Source organism: Agelaius phoeniceus, chromosome 9, assembly GCF_051311805.1.
Source record: "Agelaius phoeniceus isolate bAgePho1 chromosome 9, bAgePho1.hap1, whole genome shotgun sequence".
Taxonomy (NCBI): Eukaryota; Metazoa; Chordata; class Aves; order Passeriformes; family Icteridae; genus Agelaius; species Agelaius phoeniceus.
This window is the reverse complement of record NC_135273.1, coordinates 12,851,785-12,877,485: the sequence shown is the minus strand read 5'-3', so window position 1 is coordinate 12,877,485 and position 25,701 is coordinate 12,851,785. Positions and strand designations below refer to the sequence as shown.

The 25,701-nt window shown below is 53.2% G+C and overlaps 1 protein-coding gene across 1 annotated transcript in view; it reads left to right on the top strand.

Annotated features, from left to right (window-relative positions):
- The window catches only part of TRIM8 (tripartite motif containing 8), a 30,748-nt gene extending 5,575 nt beyond the window's left edge, over nt 1–25,173 (top strand). The window contains exons 3-7 of the mRNA XM_054637640.2: nt 20,728–20,823; nt 21,605–21,838; nt 22,209–22,240; nt 22,810–22,925; nt 23,614–25,173. Coding sequence (XP_054493615.1) covers nt 20,728–20,823; nt 21,605–21,838; nt 22,209–22,240; nt 22,810–22,925; nt 23,614–24,221 — 1,086 coding nt within the window. The 3' untranslated portion in view covers nt 24,222–25,173. The remainder of the gene's footprint in view (nt 1–20,727; nt 20,824–21,604; nt 21,839–22,208; nt 22,241–22,809; nt 22,926–23,613) is intronic.
- Nucleotides 25,174–25,701: the final 528 nt, after the last annotated feature.

Below are 25,701 nucleotides of genomic sequence, written 5' to 3'. Positions count from 1 at the left end.
TTTCTCCATCCAAAAAGGGGAAAAATACGTTGCTGGGACTGGAGTATGGGTAAGAAGTCAGCAGTCAGAGAAAGAGACTCACTTGTGGGGTATTACTATGGTTGCCCTGTCTTTGTGGGGGACATGGTTGATTGAGGACAGGTACATCTGAGCTTGCTCAGAGGTTTCCCACCTGCCCGTCCTCAGCTAGAGGTGCCACCAGTGGAAATGTCTTGGGTAGAGAGGCTCTGCTTCTGTTTTGTTTTGGGGGAAGGAGATCAATTTCTCCCTGTCCTAGCTTCCTAGAAATCCCTTCATATTCTGAAGATATCTGGTGGCTTTGAACATTAAGTGGGAGAAAATGCATTGTGGTGCTGAGACCTGGAGGAAAACATTGGGAATCCTCCTGGAGGTGTGTAGGAGCAGCATCCAGCACTGTCCATGGAGCAGTGCATATTCAGCAAATCCAGGGGGACAGGGACCAGGCTGCTGGCTCCATCTGCAGTTCAATGGGTTTGGGCTTTCTTATTTGGCAGCACCCCACATAAGGCCAACTCATGCTTTCTAAATTATGAGAAGGAGGAAAGCTGAGTGCTTGGTAGGGGCACAGGAAGAGATGGATCTCAAGTCTGTACCAAAAACTCTGATACTTTGCCAGCTTTGGCCACCACGAAGTCCTACATGGCATCCCCATGCTGCTATCAGTGCCAGGATGTTTTGCTGGGACCAAGGGAGTCCCACTGGTGGGCAAGCTTGATATCAGCTTCACTGCTAGGCTTCTGGCATGAGCTGCTCTAGGTTGTTTTACTCTGAAACAGGTTTGGTAACTTGTGATGGACTGGATTTTTACAGGCTTACTTATTTTCCAGATGACTTGTTTATGAGGAGCACGGCACGCAGCTCACTGCAGGCATTGTGAGTACAAGTGCCTGAGTGCTTGAGTGCTAATTTAGCTCTCGTGGCTGTAGGTGGTGTGGCTGGTGCCTGGCAGGCGTTTGCTGTGGCACTCTTTGAGCATACCCAGACAACTTTTTCAGCAGGTCCTACGAAGCAGGAGATGGGCACCTTCTCCCTGCGCCTGCCATCTGAACTTCCACCAGCACCCCAGAGCTGAACTGCCAGCCTAGCCCAAGGGTTAGGTCAGCCTAACCCAGGTCTTTCTTTCCCTGGCTTTGCTTATGCCCTAATTCCTGCCCAGGAATGTGGTACTGTGCTCCTAAATGTGGCTGATCATTGTGCCCTGGGATGCTGTCAGCTGGTCACGCTGCCATGATGAGCACTGACTTCTTGGGCCTTGGGCAGTGGCAGAAATCCCAGCACCCACCTAGCCTGGCTCCCGAGCTCTGTGCCACTCACCACATGGATCTGTCAGGCTTTGCTGCTCGGTGTTGTCAGGGGCAGCAGATTTCAGTTCAAGCCGTAGCAGCCTGAGCTGCCCTAGAGTGGTCTGGGGGGGCCTGAGCCACTCTGCTGCAAACCCCTCTGGGTTTGCTGGCCAAGCAGCAGTGGGTATCCTGGCAGTCCCAGATCTCTGGCTGAACTGGAGCAGTTCCCTGCCTCCGCAGGGTTTGGGTTAAGGGCTTTTCCCCGCTGCTTTCCTGCTAAGCTTGAACATTTTCTGTGCCCTTAACCCGTCAGGTTGCCAGTGGTTGGTTGCTCCAGACCTGCAGCTGCAAGTCTTTTGTGTAGAGTCAATCCGAGAAGTGACAGCAGAGATGGAGAATGCTGGGAGGCAGCCTGGTGGCTTGGGTGGGAGGGAGGAGACTTGTGCGGAGGGGACAGCCTTGGTTAGGGAGTAGGGACTGCTGTGGAGAATGCTCTCTTCCCATAGGGGACAATGCAGTGTGGATGGGAGCTTGGAGAGTGAGGTGGAAAGAGGAGAGATAAGGAAAGGTTCACCTGAAGACCTTGAGCTGCTTTGCAAGGAATGGCAACAACATGTAGCCCAGGCTTACAGCCCTGCTCACCAGACTGCCCTGGCCTACCTAGAGCTTTCCACCCTGAAGCCCTCCTTCAGCAGTGACTTTGAATGAGCCCCTGAGACAGAGGTGTTGTGGTCTGGTCTCTGAACTAGGAGGTCTAAGCCCAGCTTTGTCTAGTGATAGGGCATAATGAATTTAGCCCAGACCCTTGTTTAATCTAAATCTATCGTGTGATACTTATGTGAGCATCATGTGTCTGCTGGCATGGAGGTGATCAGCGTGCCATTCTCCTCAAGCCCCCTCCGTGATGGAGGGGGAGAAGTAGGAGAGGCATGAACTGCAGTGGGATACCTTGGACTTGTCTCCACCCCTTGGCCTCGTGCCTCACACGAGGGAGTTTGGGTGAGCCCTTCAAGGAATGTGCAAGCCCCAGGACTGTCCTTCCCTTCTTCTCCCCTCCCCTTGCTCCAACAAAGCGCTGTTCTCAAGGTCTCCTGTGTGCTGATCCAGGCCTGGTCCTGCCCGAGGGGCATCCACAGCCTCTCTGCTGCTTTGGTCTTTGCCTCTGGAGCCAAGGAGTTGCCTCTGTCCTCATCTGAGCGGGAGGAGCAGAAGAGGGGCTGGCGAAGGGGGTGGGAGGAGAAGGCAGATTTCCATGTCTCACAAAGGGCACAAGTGATCAGATTCGTGCAACTGCCCAAGAATAAAGAGGCTCTTACAGTGCTGGCTGCCCTGACCTCTCTCCTCTCTGCTCCAGAGGACAGCGTGTGACCACACAGGGATTTCTTAGCTGTACTTGGGAGGCGGGCAGCGGGCTTTCTGTCCCCAGATCTGTCTGCAGCTTACCTTGCAGCATATTGGCCTATTTTTTGCTCTTTACCTATCTGTTTACTGGAAATCTTGGTACATGGTGATAATTTCTTCTTTTCTTCTCTTTGATTTCATGTAATTGTTTTGGGGTTTTTTTTTTCAATCTGACACTGAAATGGGGCTGAGAGCAGCAGTGCTTCCAGAGCAGGGACAAAAGTAACCAGGAAACACAGGGCAAGAGAGGAGGGATCGACACCGAAACAATGAAATAGCCAAGCAAGGAAAGACTGAATGCTCAATAGCACAAGCCTTTGCAGAAATGCCTGGCTAGTGCAGCATTTTATAATCAGCTTCTGTGCAGGGCTGGCCTGCAACAGTAGTGTGATGGGGGAGGAATGCTTTGAATTAGCTGGATGCCAGAATTAATTCTGTCAGAATTCAAATGTACATGTATGTACGGATTTATAAATAAACACTTGGAGCAAGATTTTGCTTTGCCACAAAGGCTTTAGGGCAGAATCTGGTCTGGCGTGGCTTTTTTGCTTTAAAAAAAATAAAATGCTATGGATCTGGGCTAGGTTCTGGTGACTTTGTCAACTTCTTGCATTTATCAGCAGCCTGTAGGCTGAGGAGATGCTGGTTGTGTTGAAGTAAGGGGGATGGCACAGAGGACTTGGAGCTGCTGAGCTTGCTTGCAGTGATAGCCAGTTTTCTGCAATGAACCCCACCTGTGCTGGAAGAGACGGTGAGGAAGATGCTGGGGGACTGGTGGGGAGATGTGAAATTTGCAGGACCAGGGATATCCTGCCCTTCCCTTTCCTCCACGGAAGGACAGAGGCAGCTACCCCTCCTTTTCCTGGGAGAGCCATATCCAGCATACTTGGGAATGGGAGGAGGAGATGTCTGGTCCCTAATATGGAGGGAGGGGTGGTTATTCACAGGCATGAGACTCTGGATGCACGCAAAAGTTTTTACATATGTCCCCCAGATGAACTCGGGGAAGAGGTTCTCAGTCCTGGATCCTTTCTGATAAGGACAGCTTCAGCCTGTTCTCACCAGGGCATCATGGTTGTCCCTCTTCTGTCTTGTGATTCTCTTGTGATGGTAGCATGAGCAGAAGTTCCCAGCTCAGCTCAGTGCCCTGCACTCTGCAGCGGTGCTGTTGCACTCCAAGCACACTCCAAGTCATCTGTTTGCTGAGATGATGTACCAGAACTGTTAAAAAAAACCCAAAACACGAATTAATTAAATTTCTCTGTTTCTTCTCTTCCCCCTACCTTTCCTTTTTCAGTTTCTTGCTGTGTGGATGCTTTGATGGGGGGGCTGTCTCTGGAGTGGGCTGGGAAGAGCCGAGCTGTGGATGGCTCCAGATGAGGCAGTTGGCAGGGAGTGATGTTCCGGATGGCTGTGTCTCTCTGAAATATGAGTAAACATTGTCAGAGCAGCCGACTATATGATCTGAGGCTGATCTGCCTTTTCTTCCCTCTACCCGTCTCTCCCTGTTCAGTATCCCCCATTTGCTCAGCATCACCCAGTTCTCCTCTCCCTGCCTGGGTGACCTGGAAGCTTCATCCTAGAGCTGTAGCTTTGTAGAAAGGGAAGGAAAATCCTGCATGTCCTAATGGAGGCAGTGTTTTCCCTTGCCATATGACAGCTTAATCTAAACCCTCATTTGAGCCTGTTATTGTGTGGCTTTAAAACCCCATCCCCTGGAAACTAGTCTCCCACCCCCTTCCCTCCCAGTCAATCCTGGTCGGTGGAGCCGAGCTCCAGGGTTTGGTGCTGGGCCACACGCAGACACAGATCGATCACGCTGGGGGGTGGGTTGATATTTCTGTGGCAATGGTTTTTATTGCTGGTTGCGGTTGTTGGGTTGTTGGTAACTCGGGGGGGCTGGTGTGCACTGTAATGGGCTTGTGCAAGGGGAGAGAGAGGGTAATGTGATTGCGTCCTTCTGCTCATTATCCTCTTGCTGCAAGGGGGGGGCCGCATCCCTCTCCCCCTCTGAATCCATGTGGAGCTGCCGCCTCTGCGGTGGGAGCAGGTTTTCCCTGCAGGTGAACTCCTCTGCGCTCAGACAAAGGGCTGGGGGTGCCGGTGCCTCCCTTTGTTCTTTTCCTGTCCTGGTGCACCCGCCTCTGACGGCAAAAAGCCCCTTGAAGCGTGCCTCTCAAATGGATGGAGCGGAATAATGTGCTGCGAGGTCTCTGTCCCCCTCACAGACCCTTTGGGGACAGTGCGGGGGCGGGTGCTGCGCTCCCCCTTCCCTCTGGTATTGTGCTAGCCCTTAGTGATGGGGGTGGCCAGATCCAGGGGGGAATTACTGCAGCTCTCCTGCCACAGCTGCACTGTTGTTACTGGGTGGCTGAGGCCTGCAAGCTCTGTTTTGGTCAGAGGTAGTTTGATTGTAGGGGGTGGGGATGGAGCCTGCCCCCATCAAGGGAATGAGAGCACATCTGGGGGCTATTTTCCTGCCTCTGCCTGCTGGCATCCTGCACAACAGGGTGTCTGGGCAGGGAACTGGAAATAGTGCCTGGTGTAAAGACCACCCCTTTCCAAACACAATTCCTGAGCATGTAAGCCCAGCAGGTAAAGCCAAGGCCTGTCCTCCAGCTAAGGAATTTGTAGCTTTCTACTTAGAACAGGGGAGATAAAGATCATTTTAATCTCTGCAACAATCTAAAGTCTGGATGGGGAAGTCAGGGTATTACCCTAATTTAGAGGTAAGCAGAGGTGGGGAGACCTGCTAGGAGTCAGGAAGTCCATGGCAGTGTGGGGAAGCAATCCTGGAGACTGGAGCTTTCTTTGCTGATGGTGGTACCTTGCAGGATGTGGACCCTGTTAGCTGCCCCATTCAGGCACTTCCTCCCCTGGTCTTCCCCAGGGCTGGTTCCTGCTACAATCTATGAATGCACATGGTATTAATCTCCATTTACCAAAGTGCTTTTCAGCAATATGATAAATGATAACAAGGTGAAGAACAAAAACTAAACCTTCCTCTTTCTGCATTAAAACTGCCCACTGTAGCCTTCTCAGGAAATATTCCTCCTTCCCAAAACCAAGGCCTGGCTTCGCAGGAGAGAGAGACAGGAGGCAGCTGAAAAGACAGCCTTCATGTACACGCTGCATCCAGTAACTGTTGACAAAGGCATTTGAGGAAAACCTTGTGCTTCCCAAACAGTGGAGGCTGGGAGCATCTGTCAGTTTGGTGGGGGATGGAGGTATCCAGGGGACAGGGAGCCTGTCAGCCCATCTCTTCTGGGTCTGGTGGAGGGAGCAGGCATTGACGTTTTGAAGGTCAAGCAAAAGTCACAAGCTGGCCCTGTGGCAGCTGTGCTGGCTGGCAGGTAAGGGGAAGCCACCACAAAATCCACCTGGTTTTTCTGTGGGTACAATCTCACCAGGGAACGAGGAGCTACCGTTGTTGGTCCTTTCCGCTCTAGAAAATGGCAGTGGGTCACAGCTAGAAATGGCTTCTCTGGTTGTACACTGACTGCTGACGCTGCTCCCCCAGTCCCTGTGCAGTTCTCAGCACATGCCATAACATTTGTGTCTCCACCGCATCCTCTTTGAAAGAGGATAATGAAACTGAGAGGGGGAAGCAGGGCACACTAGAGGCACCTTGGACTGCCAAGCTTGAGGAAGCAGTGCTGGTCTGCCAGAGACCTGAGGAGCTGGATTTTTGAGTCAGAAGATGAAATGCCAGGTAGGCAGAGAGTGAAAGACACCTTATGTGAGGACAGCAGCTGAGTGTCAAATATGGCTCACGTGAATCAGCAGGACTGGAATTGTGCAGAGCAGCAGTTCCCCTGGCTCCCTGGGAGGATGGAGCTGACTGGGGTCTGAGCTGTCGAGCTCTGATGGCCGAGTCAAACCCAGAAGATAAATGATACTTCAGGGGCCTGAGATCAATAATGTCAAAGGCTGGTCCATAATCGGGTGAGATTAAAAACCAATGACAGGCCTTCTCCTAGGAGCACGAGTCAGCACGTTGAAGGAGAGCAGCAGGGTTTGCTTCTTTACAGTTATTCCCTGGCGGTGCCCACATCCAAAATCCACCTTCCCTGGCTGCCCTCTGCAATATCAGTGATTTCCCTTTTCAGTCAACATCGACCCCATCCTGCCGGTCCCCTACGGCTGAGCCCTCTTCACTGGTCCCTGTGCAGCTGGTCCAGAGTGCTCCTGTCCTTGAGAGAGTGGCTGAGTTGGAGACAAAAGCAATGTAGTCTGGTGCTGGCCACCAGCCTCTTTCAGTGCCTGAGGGTGAGCTGGGACTGCAGGAGGTAGAGGAGGAGAGGAGATGCTGAAGCAGGAGGTCATATTGATGCTGTGGGTACCGTGATAGGCCATGTTTTGAAAGATGCTTGGCTTTGGGGAGCATATACTGGGGAGAGGAGTTTGGGAAATGAGGGCTGCTGATTACTCTTGTCTTTGGTCCTTAATATGTTATTTTTATCTGTATTTATCAATGGGTACCATGAGTATTTAGCCACCCATAAGCAGGAGACGGGTGGAGTGCACGCTTGTGCTGATTTTGAGGGTGCGGATGTTAGATCTTGTCATAGAATTGTTTTTTCTCCTGGTTGGGTGCTAAGCAGGGAGCTGTGTCCCCTGGTTGGCAACAGCCACAGCCTGGCATGTAGAAAATGGGAGTGATTTATTTGCAGGAGCAAATTAAAATAAACTTGAGTCCCTTCTTTTCAGTGCATCCTTAAAGGGTGCAGGCAGGGCCATGCTGTTGCTCCTGTGAAGGGCACTAGGAAATACGATGTTGCCTCTCTTTTCCTGGTGCAAGGACGATTGAAGTAGAAGGGGCCATGTTGTCCCCTGCTGCTGCCCCTTTTGCACACACAAGGAGCTGTAGATGCTGTTTGCCTTTGCCCCAGGCTCCTCTTCCCCTTCCTCCCCACTCCCCCACCCCTTCCCCGCCAGGAAGCCTGGCCTTTGTGTGAAGTGATGCCTCCTGACATCAGCCGGGCGCACAATTTCCTCCGCAGCAGGGAGGGTGAGCGGGCAAGGAGAGGGGTGCCATGTTCCCCAGGATGTGATGTGTGGTCTGCTCTTGCTGGAGCACAGGGTGTCAGCACTCCCAGGGTGGCTGTGTACCCATCTGAGATCCTGTGGGGGGGGAGGTGGCTGTCCCCAGCCTTACTGGTATGGTGATTCGGTGGAGCTTTGCCTGCTTGTGCTGTTCTGCCTCAAAACACCACACCGATGTGTTGCTTTTTGCTGCCTAAGACTCTGATTGCTTCAGTGGCATCTTTATGTGACCCCTCGAGGGATGCATTGGTGGGCTTTATGTAGCTGATGTGTGACCAGCACTGGATGCAGGGTCCTGCTCTGGGGTTGGCATTGCAGTGCCATGGAGCAAAGGTGGAGGGGCTCAACAGCAAGGCAGGAGCAGGGCTGACATCTCCTGCGGGCCAGGGCTGCACCAGAGCTCTGGGAGCATCCTGCAATCCATGCAGACACGTCGCTTCAGAAAGGGCAGGTTGCAGGTCAGTGACGAGGGGATTTGTGGGGTGTGGGCTCTTGGCTTCTCCTTGAAAGGGAGCTACTGCAACACATGGGAATTGGCCAAGTGCCTGCCAACAGGAAGCCACTGCTGGCACCTTGCCAGGAGTTTGGGGACCTTGCATCACTTTAATTTGAGATGTGTTTACTGGGGGATGGCATTTTGCTGCTGGCTGTCTGGAAACTACAGGTCCCAGCATGCTCCTTCGCTTGTCACCCGGAGGGAGCGTGGTACCACAGGGTTTGTAGTCTCAGTGCTTGCCACTTTCGGGTTTTGCTGTAACTCAGAAGGGCTCTGATTCAGCATCGCTGGGCACATCCAGGCTGCAAGACATGGGACTGGTCTCTACCTCCTGTTTTCCTATCCTTCTGCCACCCACTTGCTCACTGCAAGACCAGGTTGGCCTTTTTATGTCACCAGGCTGGGGAGGGGATCTGGTCCTATTCTTACTCATTTGCAACGTAAATATTTTGGTCCTGAATACGTTGCTGGGAGCTGGGTGTCATGTTGAGGAGCATGATTCATTCATGCTGTGGCTGCTCGGAGCACAATGAGGCAGCCCTGGGACAGGTCCCAAAGATTTCCTGTGATCGCGGCTGGTGGGGAATTTGGGACGTCACGTTCGAGTAAGTCAGAGTGCTTTTTGCACAATTCCTGCAAGCCAGGAGTACTGTGCCATGCCTACTGTATTCGGGACTTGCCATCCCCAAAATGTGATTGTTGTGGGTGGCTTGCATTTCCAGAGGGAGAAATAATGAAGAGCAAGGCTGAGCCGCAGTTCTTGCCTTCTCCAGCTGCTGGTGTGCAGAAAAGGTTGCCGGGTGTAGGGTTTGTGCTGGTCCCAGCCAGCATAAGAAATAAAGGTACAAAGCAAGGCAAGTTGAAAACCTGCGTCACATCAAGGAGACTCAGGCAGAGTTTCTCCAGTGGGACCAGAGCATCCCTGTGTATTTTAGAGGGATGTGGGACAACCTGAGGTGAGACACTGGGCAGATGGGGCTGGGGCAGTGGAAGATGCCCCTCCATCCCACCCTTCCACTGGCAATGCTGTGCTGCCAGAAGGGACATTTCTTGTCCCACTTTGGTCACTGGTGCAGGATGGGCTGCATCCTCCACCCCAGGACTGGTTCCCTCCATCCCGCCATGTGTCACTTTGTCCTCCCCATACCACTGAGGGCCAGGTGTGGGCAGCGCCCAGATTCGTTCTGGCATCCTTCGTTAGACACTGTTTGTTCATGCTGCATTTTTCTTTTTGCTGGCTTGTTTGGACACGCACTGGTACATTCACGGCACTCAGGCAGTAACGTGAGTCTCTTTCCCATTAGGAAAGGGGCCAGGATTTGGGGGAGCTGGGAGGGTGGCTTAAGCAGTAGTTTTTGAGATATTTCCTTCTGCTGCCACACCCTGCGTGAAAGAGCAATATCCGCGGCTTCAGCTGCTATCGCAAGGCTCTGAACGTCTCTCTTTTAATATAGATTGGTATCATTTTGCATTTTAAAGTAAAAACACGCTGCAAGCTGCAGACAGCTGTCGGTTGGCAGCTTTGTTTGAACATCTGGTATTGCTGGGCTGCTGTTCAGTGCGATCTAACTATGGGATTCATAAAGATTATAATCCGGGCTTTCAGATTCTCAACAACCACCTCACCAAAAAAAAAAAAAAAATGGGTAAGAGAAAAAACCCAGCAGAGAGGCAATGGAGGGTCCTTGGTGTTCAGCAGACTGTGGTCATGGTCATTTGGGTGGATGGACTTGCTGTATCCTTCCTTCGCTGCCCACAGGTGCTGACAGGCTGCTTCCAGCCTGCAAAATGCCAGGCACTGGGGAGCTGTGGAAGTGCGAAGTCTTTTCCCCGCTTCTGTTTTTTCCAGCTTGTGTGCTGAATCTGGTCTCATACTCCTCTGGGTGGTGTCTGGCGCTGGTGAGCTGAAGCAGCAGATTCTGCTGTGGCTTTCAGTAGATGTTTCTAACAGTTGTCTGCAGCAACAGGACTTGGTTTCTTTTTCTTTAAAGTAAATGATGGAGGAGCCAAGGCTCGCAGTAAACATTTTGGCATGTCAAAACCTCATTTCCAAGAGAAATTGAGTCCGCTTTTCTTGAAGCAACTGAAAGGTTGAGATAGCCACCTCTGTGAGCCCCATCCATCCTTCTGCGAGTCAGGCACTTTCCTTGGCACCTTTGAGAATTAAGCGACCTCTAAGCCCCTAACGAGTTTTATAAATCTTGTTAGTTGATCTGCATTTTTGCAAAGCTCTTTGAATCCAGCCTATTGGTGCATAAGTCACCTTGACTTTCCTCAAGGCTTTGACTCCCAATTCACTTTCAGGCTCCATTTGTCAGTTGGAGGTGCACAAAAACATCCCCCTTATCTTTATTAGAGAAAAAAAAGCTGCCTGGAGAAATGTAGCTGCACTTTAGTTGGTGCAGGCCAGTAATAGACATGCATATAAACCTGTTCTGTCCTTGTTTGTGTTGATTTAACTTACCAGTACAAATTAAAATAGCCTTGAGCGGTTGAAAGTTTAACTAGATCAGTTGGGAGGAAAAAAAATAAAATCATGGCCTTTAAATCAAAGGAGGGTTTTCTTTCTAGTGCTGCCTGAGTCTGGAGAGGTGCCTTGTGCAGCTGGACCCTTGTCTTTGGCTCACCAAGTGAGACTGATGGGGCACGTGGCTGCAGGTCATTGCCAGTGGTCTCATGGCCGGGATGTGGGTACACGTGGGTACTGCTGCTGCTCTGCCCCTCAGAGGTATCTGAGCTCCCCATAAAACCTGTTTATGCTTCCAGATCCTCATGCCAGGCTCCCTCCAGAGCAGAAACTAGAAATCAGGCGGGGTGGGAAGCCAAAGAGGCTGTTGTTCAGAGCTCAGGGCTTCCCATGGCAGGACTCAGCCTGGTGGGTGCAGAGTGGAGGTCTTTGGGCAGGGGAGAGGCTGCTCAGCCTGCAGTGGGAGCAAGGGTGGAAGAGGCTGGCTGTGTTTCACCCCTGCAGGCAGAAGGCTCTGAGATCACACAGGCCAGCTGGATCTTGAATCCAAATGTTTATTTGGAAGGGGGAGTGAGAGTTTCTCAATTTTGCAGGGCTTGCAGATGGGGGTAGGTTTGCTGCCAAGCAATAGGATGGGTCTTTTCAGGATGGCTCCTTTTTAAGGCAAGCCATTCCCCCAGCCACAGTTTGGGGACAACTGGCTGAGACCCTGAGATTTTGTCACATTAGGAAGATCTTGGAATTCAACAGAGCTAGACAAGACTGGGACAGCAACAGATCGAGGCAGGATTGGGGGTGCTGCCAAAGCCTGTTGAATTTTTTATGGGGGTTATGGGAGGAGCAACTGAGAAATGATATGTCAGAGCAATAGGACTGGTGTGAGGAGTTTGTGATTCAGCTGAGTTTCAGCACTGAGTGATCTCCCTTTGCTGCCCAGACTGCCACCACTGGAGCTGGCAGAGCGCTTCTGAGAGCCAGCTGGGGGAGATGATCCCACCAAAGACAGACTGCTCTTTTTTTCCTGGATGAATTTTTTATCTGTATCTGTGGTTGGGAAGGGGCAGATGTATGAAAACAGGCATGAGGGAAAAAAGGATTGTAGGGCCCCCCTAATGTCCATATAAATTGATTGAAGCATTTGAGAAACCACAAGCACAGAGTGTGCTGAAGACAGAAAGGGCAGGACTTATTACATGATCTTTTAGGCTCTGAAAAACTGTGAAATCTGGTGAATCCCACTCAATACAGTTACAGGCCCCAGATTTTATTTTCTGGCATGGCAGGGATGAAGCACAAGGCAACGCTGGTCATGGGGAGCAGTTGTGCTCCAGGTGTTGGTGTCAGTCTGAGCTCCCAAGTGGCTGGAAACAGTTGCTCAAGGCACTCGGGTCTGGGTGTCTGAAACTTTCGGGATGTCACAAACCCTGCACTTTCCCTGCAGTCTCCAGGGCTGGTGCTCCTGAGTTGGTTACTCAAAGGGCATTTGGTGCTGGGCAGGGCAGGTTTGTGCCAGGGCCTGCAGCCAGACCCCTGTGCTGGAGATGGCTCAGCAGCAGGGTGAATTTTGGCACTCATTTATAAGCAGCCCTAAACATGTACATTTTCCCCCTAAAACTGAAAGAGGTGGTGAAAAGGGCTCCTCCCCTGCATCCCTGGTGGCAAAGAAGACGCAGACCCTGTCCTTCATAAACACTGAGCTGAGCCCTGTGACTCTCCCTGGCTCTCCTTACTCCTAGGTGAAGGTGGCCTGTGCTGTCCTCTCACTGAAAGCCACCTGGGGTGGGCTGTGTTCACACCCAGGCCTGGCTGGGGATCTCTTCTCCCTCCCTGCCCAGCAGACAGAAATGAAATTTCTTGAGCTCCTCAGTGCCCTGAGGGCCTGGTCATGCCTGCAGCCCCAGCCCTCAGAGGTGGCATTTCCATCTTGCTCCTGCACCACCCAAAGGCATCTGCTGTCCCTGTGGCATTGGGACACAGTGTGGGAGCATTTTCCCTGGTGGGATGCTGTCTCTCCTGGCAGGTGCAGGGCAGGAAGTGGCTCTACTGGCCAGGTCACTAGTGAGGCTCTCCAAGGCTCAGTTTTGAGACCACTCTTGTTTAATACTAGGAGGGTCTAGAGAGAGATCTGGACAGGCTGAATAGATGGGCCAAGGCCAGTTATATGAGGTTCAACAAAGTGAAATGCTGGATGCTGCGCTTGGATCACAACAAGTGATCCCCACACAGTGCTACAGGCTGGGGGGCAGAGTGGCTGGAAAGCTGCCCAGCAGAAACAGAGCTGGGGATCGTGAGCCAGCAGTTGCCCAGGTGGCCAAGAAGGCCAGTGGCATCCTGGCTTGTGTAGCAGTACTGTGGCCAGCAGGACCAGAACTGTGATCACTCCCCTGTACTCAGCACAGTACCTCAAATTTCATGGTCAGTTTTGGACCCCTTACTGCAAGAAAAATATTGAGGTGCTGGAGTTAGTCCAGAGAAGGGCAACAGAGCTGGTGAAGGGTCTGGAGCACAAGTGCTGTGAGGAGTGGCTGAGGGAGCTGGGGGTGTTTAGCCTGGAGAAAAGGAGGCTCAGGGGAGACCTTATCACTCTCTACAACTGCCTGAAAGGAGGGTGTAGCAACGTAGGGGTGGGCCTCTTCTCCCAGACAACAAGTGACAGGACGAGGACAAGCCTCAAGCCATGCTAGGGAGGGTTCATGTTGGGCATCAGGAAGAATTTCTTCACTGAAAGGGAGGTTAAGCATTAGAATGGGCTGCCCAGGGAGGTTGTGGAGTCACCATCCCTGGAAGTGTTCAAGAATGGCTGGACCTGACCATTAGTGCTAATGGTTTAGTTGACAAGGTGGTGTTCAGTCAAAGGTTGAACTCAAAGATCTTGAAGGTGTTTTCCAATCTTAATGATTTTATGATTCTGTGATTCTATCACCAAGGCTCATCTTTGTCCTGTGGAGCCAGCAGCATCAGTCATGACTCGCCTGGCTGCATGCTCGGCATGCAAACTGGCTTCTTGTCCTGGTATTTGTCTTCCTGGTGCATTTCCAGCCCCTTTTTTCCTCTTCTGCACATGTTATGAGTGAGTCTTGAGCCCCAGATCTGGCACAGGCAGTTTGCCCTGCTTTCACTGCCTCTAGTTGTGCTTTGCATGGAGGGAGCCTCTGTTTTGAAGGGTACAACAGCCATACTGGAATCACCTCATACCCAGTATGAGGAAGGATCCTTCTTCCAGGACTTGCAGGGCTGCTGGTAGAGAGGTGATGTGTCTCCAGCCACTGGCCTCATCTCTCTGCCCCTTAATCTCCCTTATCCTCCTTTTGCTCTCAAAGCAAATCTTCATCCCTACTCCGAGGACACTGACAGCAGTGGCAGCTGGGCCACGGCTTGAAGCTGGGGTCCAAAAACTGTAGGTAGAGCCCCAGCCTCGTTCCCCCATTTGAGTGAGAGGCACAGCATGAAGTAACTCATGGCTGCAGTGAGCAGGGGGATGCACAGAGGCCCAGGAAGGTGAATTAGCATTCTCAAGATCCTCCTGAAGGGTTGCTTTCTGACAGATAATAGGTCCCCATTTCCTGACCTCCAGAAATCCTGCTGCCGGCCCAATGCTACACAATGCCTTGTATTTTCTATTTATTAACAAGTTCTTCCTTTCTGCTAGGTGTAAACTAGGGAAAGAGCTGTCCCAGGCTGCAGGCACCAGCACAGCCCTTTGGTGGCCCAGGATCTGCTCTGGTACAGGGACATGCAGAGAAGTATGGTCTGCCATGCCCACTGTCCTGGGATGCTCCAGGAGCCAGGCCTGACCTGGTTCTGCTCAGCAGTCATGAGTCATGGCTCCATGGAGCATCCAGCTGCTGTGTGCCAGTTGTGCTGCAGGGATGCCCTGTGCTGGGGTGGCACAGGCGGTGGGACATGGGGCTGTGCCTGTGGGGTAGCCAGTGGAGATGGAACATGGGTCTAAACCTGATGGTTTCTTCTCCAGGAAAGGCTCAGAGGCCAGGCAGCATCTCACAGGGTGATGCAGGAGGTATCCTCGCCCATTCCAGCATGAGAACAGGGTAGAGAGCTGCTCTTGCAAGAGGCATCTCTACATCCTCTTCCCCCAAACTGGAGCTGATTATTTGGCCTTCAGCCCTTCTCTATGAAGCACCAGCTCTCCTGGTGCTCAGGTGTCCCCTCAGTACTGGAAAAGGGGTCTCTTTGGTGCCTCTTCACTACATGGCTGCTACTTCCATCCCTTCCTAGCAAGGGCAGCTATTAATATCTCAGACTGTTCCCCTCCCCTCTTCCTTCCCCTCTTGAGGATAAACCAGCCTGATCTCTGCACAGGGAGCACTGTGAGAAAAGGCAAAGCCTGGAGCACTGTGTTAGCTCCGGGCTGGCCAGGGGAGGCAAGACCTCGTGCTCCGGCTGGAGACCTTCCCTTCTGCCTGGTGCTTACTGTAAATGTGTGCAAGATGAAACCCCAACCAGAAAGCATTTCCTTCCTGCCTCTTTAAGTGGATCAGCCTCCTGCGTGTGTTGTGAGGGCTGTGGGGAGTTTGAAAGAGCTGGTTTTGCCTAGATCTGGTCAGTAGGAGACCACCAGCAGGGTGGGAGAGATGCTCCAGGGGTTTGGGCTGTGGCAGTGCATGATGCATTATCTCATGATTTGAGATCCTGGTTTTGGGGGCAGTGGGGTGCTGTGCCCTAGATGTACACAGTGTCAGGGTTCTGATGTGTTAGCAGGTGGGGTGACACTTTCAGGAGGGATGAAAATAGCTCATCACGTGGGTTTTTCTCAGAAAATGGTCCAGCTGACAGTGGAGCGGGGCTGGTGAGAGGGAAGCCTGTGTGTGGGAGGCCTGGGGAGGCGAAAGGTTGCACTCGCCTCCTTGGCCCAGGGCTTTTGGTGCATTAAAATTCAGTCACTGTGACTTCAGGCCCGTCTCCAGCAACGTGCTGGGACATGTGTCTCAATGGGGGCTCTTGATCCCGGTCCCTGGGCTGAGCTGCAGGTGTCTGGAGCCATTCCCGCTGCAGGCATCTGCCCTTTGCAGCTTCCTTGCTCCGGTTCCACCTTCCTCCTCCTCCTCCTCCTCACCCTTCCTGCCCCTCATGCTCCAAGCTGCTCCCTCCGTTCTCGCTTTCCGGTGACTGCAAACAATGTCCTTATTCACTCAGTGGCTGGGATTTGGCGGCGAGGGGAAGGCCTGGGCGCAGAGGAGGAGGAAGGAGCGAGGCAGAGAAGTGAGTGTGCCTGTCCTGGGTCAGCTGTCCAGCTGTGGTTAGAGGTGCTCAGTGGGGCAGGGTGGCTCTGCTCCCCCACTTTCCTTCGGGAATGAGGGCTGTGCACTCCTGTGGTTTGTCCACCTGCCCTGCTGTAGTACCCTCCAAACCCACAGACAGTTTCAGCAGAGTTTATTGGGGATTAGCATCCTGCAAGCATCCCGCAGGTCAGGATGTGGGCACTCGGTTGCTCTTGCAAGGTGAATGGCCCTGAGGGATGCACAGTGCCTATTAGGCATCAAGAGAAGCTGCATGGGCTCCATTTGCCCTGTGAACACAGTAAGGCTTTTCACTGCTCCAGCTCTTGTTTAAAACCACAGCAGCTCAGCAGGTCATGGGCCTCTGGTGAAGCTGCCAGGCTCCTTCCTGATCCTGCTAGGAATTGGGCAGGGGCTGGTGAGCACTCCAGCCCCCAGGGAAGGGGTGCCAGAGGCTCTCCCCTGCCAGCTCTCCTTGGGAGGCACACAAGGGCCCTGACCAGCCTCAGGGAACACAAAACCTTGGGGCATGTTGTGGGATTTTGCTGCCCTGCTGCTGGCCCCAGAGCAGTGGGCTTCTGGGGGCTGCAAAGAGGGGATGAGGGGAGTGCTGAGCCTCAGGCAGGGCAGGGCCATAATCCACTGTTCCTGTGGGCTCAGCAGTGACCACAGGCTTAGCTCTGCCCTTTGGAAGAAGGCAGTGTTGAGACCAGCCTAAGACAAGTCAGGGGAAATATTGTGCCCACAGACTGCTCCCTGCCTGGGACGTCTTGGGTGGGTGTGAGCTCCTTCCTACACCCCAGTGCCCTCATTTACAGTGAAGGTTTTCCCAGCTGGTTGAGCTGGACCCATGTGTGTAACACATCTGAGCCTTGTGGTGCTGCAGCCATGCAGTGGGTCTCGGATGAGAAGCATAGGTGCCCTGTATCATCAGAGCTGCTAAACTCTTTATTACTATCTTCCTGTCTTGTGGCTGCAGGCATTTAATGTTGCAGAAGTTCTTTGTTGGGACTGCCCTGTCCCCCAGCAGACATATCCCTATGCCCTGCCTGGCAGGGTGGATGTGTCCCATGCTGGAGCAGCCAATGGGAGCTGGGGTCAGTGCATAGTCTGCACCTTACTGCACTCCCTCTGAGCAGGGGATGCAGTAAGGTGCAGGCAGGGTGTGGTTTCCCTGGTGGTGGTTTCCTCCCAGCAAGTGCCGTGGATAGCGATGGTCAGCAAGCCTTCCCCCAGCACAGTCCCATGGGGACCAGCTGTGTGCATCCTCCCTGCAATGAGACCTTGCAGCGTTTGCTTTGCTTCCTGCAGAGATGTCCCTCCAAGCAGTGTTTCAGTCCCAGTGCATGACCTTGGTACCCCAAACCCATCTGACTTGGCACAATTGCTGCTCAGGATTCACTCTCCTCTGCCTGCACAGGAGAGTGCACCCTCTCTCCTGAAGGGAAGTGGATGATAGTGTCTCCTCCTTTGTCCTTCCACCTTTGGTGGTCCAGCTCCCTTGCAGAGTTGATGCCCACGGTGTGTTTGCAAGCTCCCTGTAAGGGAGCTCCCTTTTGTACCCACACTTCATTTTTCTCCATGAGGAGGGGGGAGATTATGTTCATCTCCTGCAGAATAAGCTGGTGTCCATGAACTAGCCCAGTCTCACTGGGGCCTACAGGGTCATGGTGGACCAGCCACTTACCCCAGCCACCGATTAATTTATTAACTAATGAGATGAATTCACTCTCAGCTGGTGCTGGAATAAAAAGCATTTTTAGTATGCGTTTTGCAAACTGGCGACGTGTCTCGGAAAAGACAAACTGGGATCAGAGTTGCGCACAGCCTGGGAAGGGTGCCTGGACAGAGGGAGCCTCGGTTCTCCCAGCATCAAGGTCATGCATGAAATATGAGAAATTACCCCGAGAAATTCTGATCCTGGAGGAGGAGGAGTTCATGACTTCAGAAATGCCAGATTTGGGAGGGGATGGAAGGGGAAGGGATATATTTTCCTTTTCAAAATACCTAAGGAATTCAGCCTGTGCTGCATAGACAATGAGATTTTGCCCCTCGGTGCCAGAAGGGGTAGTTCATACCCTTGTGTCTTGTTAAGGTTTTGTTGCCGTGGGTGAAAAGCCCTCCCATTCCACTGCAATCCCAGGCACATACAGTTTTTAAATCACCCTAAAAAAAGAGTGGCTTAAATATGAGGTTTAAAGAAAGCGCTGCATGTCCTCTATTCTGTCTGATTTCTATGGCTTTAGTTGGATTTTGGTCACTTTTTCCAGCTGTGAGGTGATATTAAATTAACTTATATATGTATAAAGTTATTTTTACATATGTTTATATGTATATTTGTGATTTCACATAATTGCATGATTCCTGGAGTGGAGCAGTCTGAGGTTTGTTACAAAACACAAAGGTTGGCAGCTCTGCCACGGCAGCTGCAGGGCGATGGTACGTGCATGTCCGGGGCTGTTCAGTGCCTCCCTCAGGGGTCCCTCAGACCAGTGGGGCTGCCAGGGTGGCCTCTGCCTGCCTGGCATCTGGCAGTGATAGGAAACCCTGCTTTCCCCTGCTAGAGCATCCCAGCAACATCAGGGGGAAGGGCAGTGGCTGCCTTGGATATATCAGATACCTGATGGGTATGACAGAGTGGGATGGGGATTTGGCCTCTGTGCCCAGCGAGGGATCCTGTCCTATGTTCCTATGTTTTTTACCTACTCCTGTCCCAGCTGGCAGATAGGGAAGTCAGGCTGAGGATGGGGCTGCTCCTGGGGGCCTGGCTAGACTTGGCTGTCCTCCTGGTGGGCTGGTGTGGGATAGGTCTGGCTGTCTGTGGTGGAGATGGCGAGTCTGTGGCAGGGAGGGAGGTGTAGGGAAGAGCTCGGTGCAAAGCTCACTGTGTCCTTTGGCTGCCCAGCGTGGGGCGTGAGCAGCTCAGCCTGCACTGCACGACCTGCCCAACTCCCACATTCAACTGGCCTCCTGCAAGCAGGGATGTTGGAAGGAATCTCTTTCCTTGGAGCCCAGGAGCAGGCTTGTTGCCTGCCACTTCTCAACCCACCTACACGGGGCTGTTTTCTGTTTAGCGCAATACAACAGTTGTCCACCTGCTCCACAGTTCTGCCTGGTGCTTGACCCAAAACCCTGTCTGAGCCCCTAGAGAAACCCCCAGCAGCTCCGCACTCAGGCCTGGCTGCTGGCACAGGACCTAGGATACAGTTCCTGCCTGCACCCTTGGTTCTCCAAGGTTCAAGCAAATCGTGTTGCACTCACTCTCCAGAGCTCAGTTCCCACCGTGTTAAGTCTGGGAGTGGACTGCAGCCTCCTGCTGCTGCAGCAGCACAAAAAACAATTGTTTTACAATGAAAAAAATGAGATTTTTAATGTATGCCTCAAATCTTTCTTGGTGTGGATACTTCCAGTGATGCCCATGGATGCTGCAGGCCTCTGTGTTTCTGTACACATGCGCAGCAAATGTCCCCCCGTGGGCTGGGGGTCTGCGTTGCTGTGACTCCCTCTCAGCCCTGTTTCAGTGGATGTGCTGTCTGTGTGTCTGTCTGCATGGGCCTGGGTGGGTGCACAGGCGTGCATCCTGGGCATGCATGTGCAGTGTGCTGTGAGTGGGAAGCTGGTTTTTTTTAGCTCCTCGTTATTATTAGTGGTAGGAACCCAGTGACAGTAAGGCTGGAGGTGCCTGAGACCTTAAGAAAAACAACAGGAGGGAGGAGGCTTCGCATTCCTGCTCCTGAATTGAGTCGGAGGTGACAGCCTTTCCCTGCAATGCAATTAATCCCGGCAGCGCCTCTGCCACCCTCCCCCTCCCGCCTCGTCCAGGAATTAATTACTTGATTATAAATTCCCGAGTGGCGGTTTATAATAGCAATAATCCCCTCGAAATTCATTCTTGCTGCCGGTTTCTTTCCATCTCGCCCCCATCGTTGAGTCTCGAACGCCGCATCTCCGTGCCGGGTGAAGCCCTTCTCCTCGCCCCATTGGTGTCCTGGCTTTTCCGCCCAGTAAACATGAAGGGCGAATATTTGGAGTCGATTTTGAGGGTGTTTTGGGAAGCTCTGCTCCTGCTCACAGGGATGGAGCCCTTCTCTCATGGGCAGTGGGTTTCTCCAGGCTGGGAATCGTGCAGGAGCGAGGCGCTCGCGCTGATAGCTGGGGATAAGGTTTTGTCCCAGTTATTCGGTGGATGGCCCAGGCCCAGCCCCAAGGAGTGGGGCTGGGGGCTGGCAGTGTGGCGGGGGGAGGCTCCTTTCCACCTCACTCTGTCCCTCCAGATTACGCTGACGCTGGCTCTGGGGCTTGTCAAGGAGGCGGGGAAGGGAGAAAGGATTTGGCGTGGCGTACGGGAGCGCGAGGGAGGTGGTGATGTCTCACAGGAGCCTGCTGGCGATGGGTGATGGGCCTCAAATGGTACTGCCTTAGTGGGGGATGAGCCTCTCTGGCTCCCCCCCACAGTCCCCAGGGCTTGGCCCTGACCTAACCCCACTGACCAGGCTGCAGAAAGTTACCTGAGGTGCTGCCCCCATCCAGGGGACACAGCCCAGCTGATAACACAGCCCGGCACAGGCAGCCCCTCTGCCATTCCTGCCATTGAAATAACCAAGTTCCCTGCTCCACAAGCTACACGGGGGCTTTCAGCCTGGCAGTGGCATCCTGCTGGGAAAAAGCACCATCCCTCCTGAACCATGTGGGCAGAGCCAGTGTGGGCAGCAGTGATGTTCACTGGCACATGCGGCCGCTGGGCTCTGACGATGCTGCTTTCTCTCATCTCTGCAGAAGATGCTGATGAAGCAGCAGGACCGCCTGGAGGAGCGGGAGCAGGACATCGAGGAGCAGCTCTACAAGCTGGAATCAGACAAGCGGCTGGTCGAGGTAACCAGTGCCTCACCCTGCCACGGCCAGTCCCAGGAACTGTCACCCTGTGGCACAATGGGGACAAGCTCGTGGGACACAGGGGCCAGGTGGGCAGGGAGGAAGGCAGGCATGCAGGGGAGGAGTAACTGGACAGACTTCCAGCCTCCATTTCAGTGTCATCAGTTGTCATTTGGGGAGAATAAAAAAAGTGTTTGGAGCTGCTCTGCAGCCTCATGGGCCCTGGGTTGAGTTGGGAGGTGAGGAACAAGGTTGCCCTTAAATATCAGATGGCACATCCTGCCTCAGCTCAGCACAGCCTTTCTCAGGAAGGGAGTGCCTGTGGTCCTTAAAGCCCCTCGGCCTCCCAGAGCATGAAGGGAAAGGCCCTGGAACATGAAGTGTCTCCAGCCTGGGATGGGGCTGGGGATGAGGATGAAGGTGGGAAAGAGTATGCAGATAGGGATGGGTGGGATTTTTCAGGGGAGCACACTTCCATTGGTGGTGTAGCAGGTTGTTCCTTGGCATTGGGTCTCTGGAGCTGATCCCCACACAGACCCCAGGGAGTATGTCCAGGAATCTGCTGAACCAATCAAACCTTCAGAGTATCCCTGTTGTGTTTCTGGCACATAGAAGTCCTCCCATGTGGGAGTTGACAGCAGGGTTTGGGTGTTGCAGGAGAGCAGAGCTGGGGTGCAGCTTTCAGGTTGCACTCTCCACTGCTAAGAAAGGACCCAGGTGTCCTGGAACAACCGGGAAGAGGTCAAAGAGCACAGAGCACTGACCCTCCTCCTCTCCCCAGGAGAAGGTGAACCAGCTGAAGGATGAGGTGCGCCTGCAGTACGAGAAGATGCACCAGATCTTGGATGAGGACTTGCGGAAGACCATGGAGATCCTGGACAAGGCCCAGGCCAAGTTCTGCAACGAGAACGCGGCCCAGGTTCTGCACCTCAATGAGCGCATGCAGGAGGCCAAGAAGCTGCTCAGCTCTGTCCAGGTCATGTTTGACAAAACTGAGGACATCAACTTCATGAAGGTAAGACAAGCTGCCCATGCCAGGGTGGGACGGGGGCTGTGGAGAGGTTTGGTTGTGTGGGAAGAATTTGGTATGTGTGGGGTGTGGTGGGGAGCAGGATGGCGACATTGGCAGGGCTGGCTGATGTCTCCAGAGTGCTCAGCAGTGGAAGAAGTCAAGGAGAAGTGAGGCAGGCTCAGTGCTGGCCTCAAATGAGGAGTTGCCACAGCTGGAGATGGGGCTGGAGCAGCCCATGCAGGGGAAAGGGGGCTCAGTGCCCATGGTCAGACTGTCCCCTCCTGGGGGGCCATGGAAGCTGACACTGAAAGGGGGCATGGCCACCATGGCAGGGATTGGCCTTACTGACCAGAGCTTCTCCTTCCACTTCTAGAACACCAAGTCTGTGAAAATCTTAATGGACAGGTAAGCGCAGCGGGACAGACGTGTTTGGGGAAAAGGGTGTGTTCATGTCCACAGGGGTGGCAGCAGCACAATATCCAGAGGAAGACCAGGGCCAGGGATGCTACAGGGTTTGGGAGAGGCACGTGCCATGCTCAGCTTCCCTCTCTCTCTCTGTGAGGATGAAAAAATCCCCTCGTGCAGCCATTGAATCAGGTCCTCCCCGTGGACTAGGGGAATCTCAGTGTTGTGCTTGTGGAAGAGCAGAGGATGGGACCAGCGCGGTTGGGATGCAGGGCTTCGTCCAGCTCCACTGGGCAGAGGCAGGGCAGGAAGTTAAAGGCAGCACTAGCAGAGCAGAGATGAGCTGGGATGGCCATGCAGTGGGGACATGGACTGCAGGAGGTGTGCCCTGGCAGGGGATATTCAAGCAAAACTGGACAGGGAAGGTCCTGTCTGCCAGAGACAGCCAGCTCACTTCTGTCCTCTACCCTGGGGAGGGCGTTTGGCTCCAGGAGGGCGTGAGGGGAGGAGCTGTCCCTCTCCTGAGTTCACCTTGTAACTCACATCTCTCTGCCTGCCATCCCCAACAGGACTCAGAACTGTACAGGTGGCAGCCTGCCCCCACCCAAAATCGGCCACCTCAACTCCAAGCTTTTCCTGAACGAGATTGCCAAGAAGGAGAAGCAGCTGAGGAAGTTGCTGGAAGGTGGGTGAAACCTGAGGGGTGCAGGGGCATGGGACCTCACTACCTCCTGTATCCGTAGCTGGCTGCCCTGCAGATCCCAGTACAAAATGGTGGGGAGAGCTCTTTGGGGCAGGGACCCCTTGGAGCCCCTCTGCAGTCAGCAGGGAGAGTCACCAAGCCAGTTCCTGACTCTGCCGAGGGCATTTTCCTTGTCTTGTGAAATAGCTGTGTTTTGTTGGGTTACACAAAACCCTGAAATACAGAGCTTTTGGGGGTTTGGCCATTGCCAGGAAAAGTCAGTGGAAAGATGGGGGTCAGCATGTGGGCAGGGACAGCCAGGGGCTGGCATGGTCCCACAGCCCCCAGCCAATGCCTGGGAGCAAACCACGTCCTGTGGAGCCTTCCCAGTCCTCTCCTTGGGGGATTGGTGTTTATCCCCCAGGCTGTCCCACTCTGCTCCTGTTAGGGACTGTGTTCATGAGCTGTTTGCAGAGCAGTGCCCGGGGCTGCTCCGAGCCCACTGCCAAGGGCCCAGAACTGAATCTGCAAGTCCACCTGCACAGGGCTGTGTGCGTGGTTTGCCACTGCACACATGGGGCTGGAACGTGGGTCTCGGGGCTCCACTGCAGCTTTGGATCAGCAGCCAGAGCACCCTGGAGCTGTGCCACGCTGTGCTTAATCCAATCCCCTCTCCTGTTCCCCTCCACAGGTCCTCTGAGCACCCCCGTCCCCTTCCTGCAGAGCATCCCCATGTACCCCTGCACCGTCAGCAACTCCGGCGCGGAGAAGCGCAAGCACTCCACCGCCTTTCCCGAGGGCAGCTTCCTCGAGCCATCGTCCGGGACTGTGGCGAGCCAGTACATGAGCCAGGGCGCTTCGGCCGGCGAGGGGCAGTCCGCACAAGCCATGGTGCCTTGTAGCTCCACGCAGCACATAGTTGGACTTCCTAGCGGCCCGCAGCCAGTGCACTCGGGCTCCGTCTTCAACCCATCTCACTACCCCAACACCACGTCATCTCAGCAGTCCGTGCTCTCCCAGTACGGCGGGCGCAAAATCCTCGTCTGCTCCGTGGATAACTGTTACTGTTCCTCGGTGTCCAACCACAGCGGGCACCAGCCCTACCCGCGCTCGGGGCACTTCCCCTGGACAGTGTCGTCGCAGGAGTACTCCCACCCGCTGCCGCCCGCCCCCGCCGTGCCCCAGTCGCTCCCGGGACTTGCCGTGAGGGAATGGATTGACGCATCCCAGCAGCACGGGCGGCAGGATTTCTATAGGGTCTACGGGCAGCCCTCGGCCAAACACTACGTCACCAGTTAACCGTCACACTCTCTGGAGAGTCCTGCTCGATGACGTGTTCAGAGAGAAAAGTCTGGTTTGGTTTGGCTTTTCTTTTTTTTTTTTTTTTCCCCCCACCTTTTAAATCAAACCCGATTTTTTCCCTGCCTCACGCCCCTCCAGGATTTTGGGGAGGGTTGTTCTATCATATCTCCTTTTTTTTTTTTTTAATCTTTTAAAAATGAAATAATTTTTTTCATTTTAATGCCTTTTTTTAATTTAATTTTGGAAGTCCTTCCTGCCCCTCGCTGGGTAAACACGAGGGAGAAATTACCGAGAAGAAATTGATGGGGATTTCAGTCGGACATCTGGGTCTGTGCATTGTGCTCTTCCTCGCTCCTCTCTGCCTTTGGAAAACTTCAGAAGGGACAATGGCACCTTCTCTCTTTCTATTTCTCCGAGTTCATTTTTTCTGGTTTGGTTCAGTTTTTCCCCTTTCCCCACCCCTTTCTTTCCCTTTTTAAAAAGAAAAAAAAAAAAGAAAAAATCTATCATTGATTCAGTATGAAATGATACTTGTAGATTTTGGGTTTGTTACTTTTTTTTTTTTTAAAGGCTGATTTTTTTTTTTTTTGTGTTACAAGGCCACTTCTCATGCATATTGGCATTTTTTTCCTTCTTTCAGAGATTTGTAAATACACAATGGCAGGAAATTTAATGCACAAAAAAAAAGGGAAAAGAAACTTTACAAAAAACCACAAATAAATAAATAAAAAAAAATCTGTTCTAGTTTTCAGGAGGGGAAGCGTGACCAAAACGCACTCCCCTCCTGCATATCGCTGATGCAACTTCCTGTAACAAGCACTTTGTATAAAAAAAAAGTGGACTTCCTGCTATAAGGCACAGGTATTTATTCTGTAACCAATTTTAGACACACACACACACACACACACACACGCAAAATATTCAAATAAATGTGATCACTTAGTGCAAATGCCTCGCTCTGCTGCAGCTCTTCCCCTGGGAACGCCAGCTCCGGCGGGAGGCTCCAACCTGCTTTGGGCAGGAAACGCTGCCCAGTCCCGCAGGGCCCGGACCATGGTGGGGGATTCCGGAGGGGCTCTTGGGAGGGAGCAGCTCGGCCATGGGGCAGCAGTGGGTCCCAGATGCAAACAGGGTCCCCTCCAGTGCCCAGGCCGTGTCCCAGCCCCGTGGGAAGGTGTGCTGGAGATGTGGCTCTCCACCAGCTCCCTCCCAGGCAGCGAGGATGTGAGTCAGGCACGGAGCCGGCCAGGCCGCATCCTGCCCATGGGCTCCAGAACAATCCCCATTGTGGGATGGGGACTGGGCTGGGGACAGCAGCTTTCCTGACTCTGCCAGCATCCACTGCTCCAGCCATACTGCTGCCTGGGCACCCAGCCCTTAAGGCTTCATCTCCACCTAAAGCCCCACTGCCTCCAGGGGCTTTGTGGGTGCTGGCAGCACCCCAGGCTGGTTTGGGGACCCTCTGTACTCAGTCAAG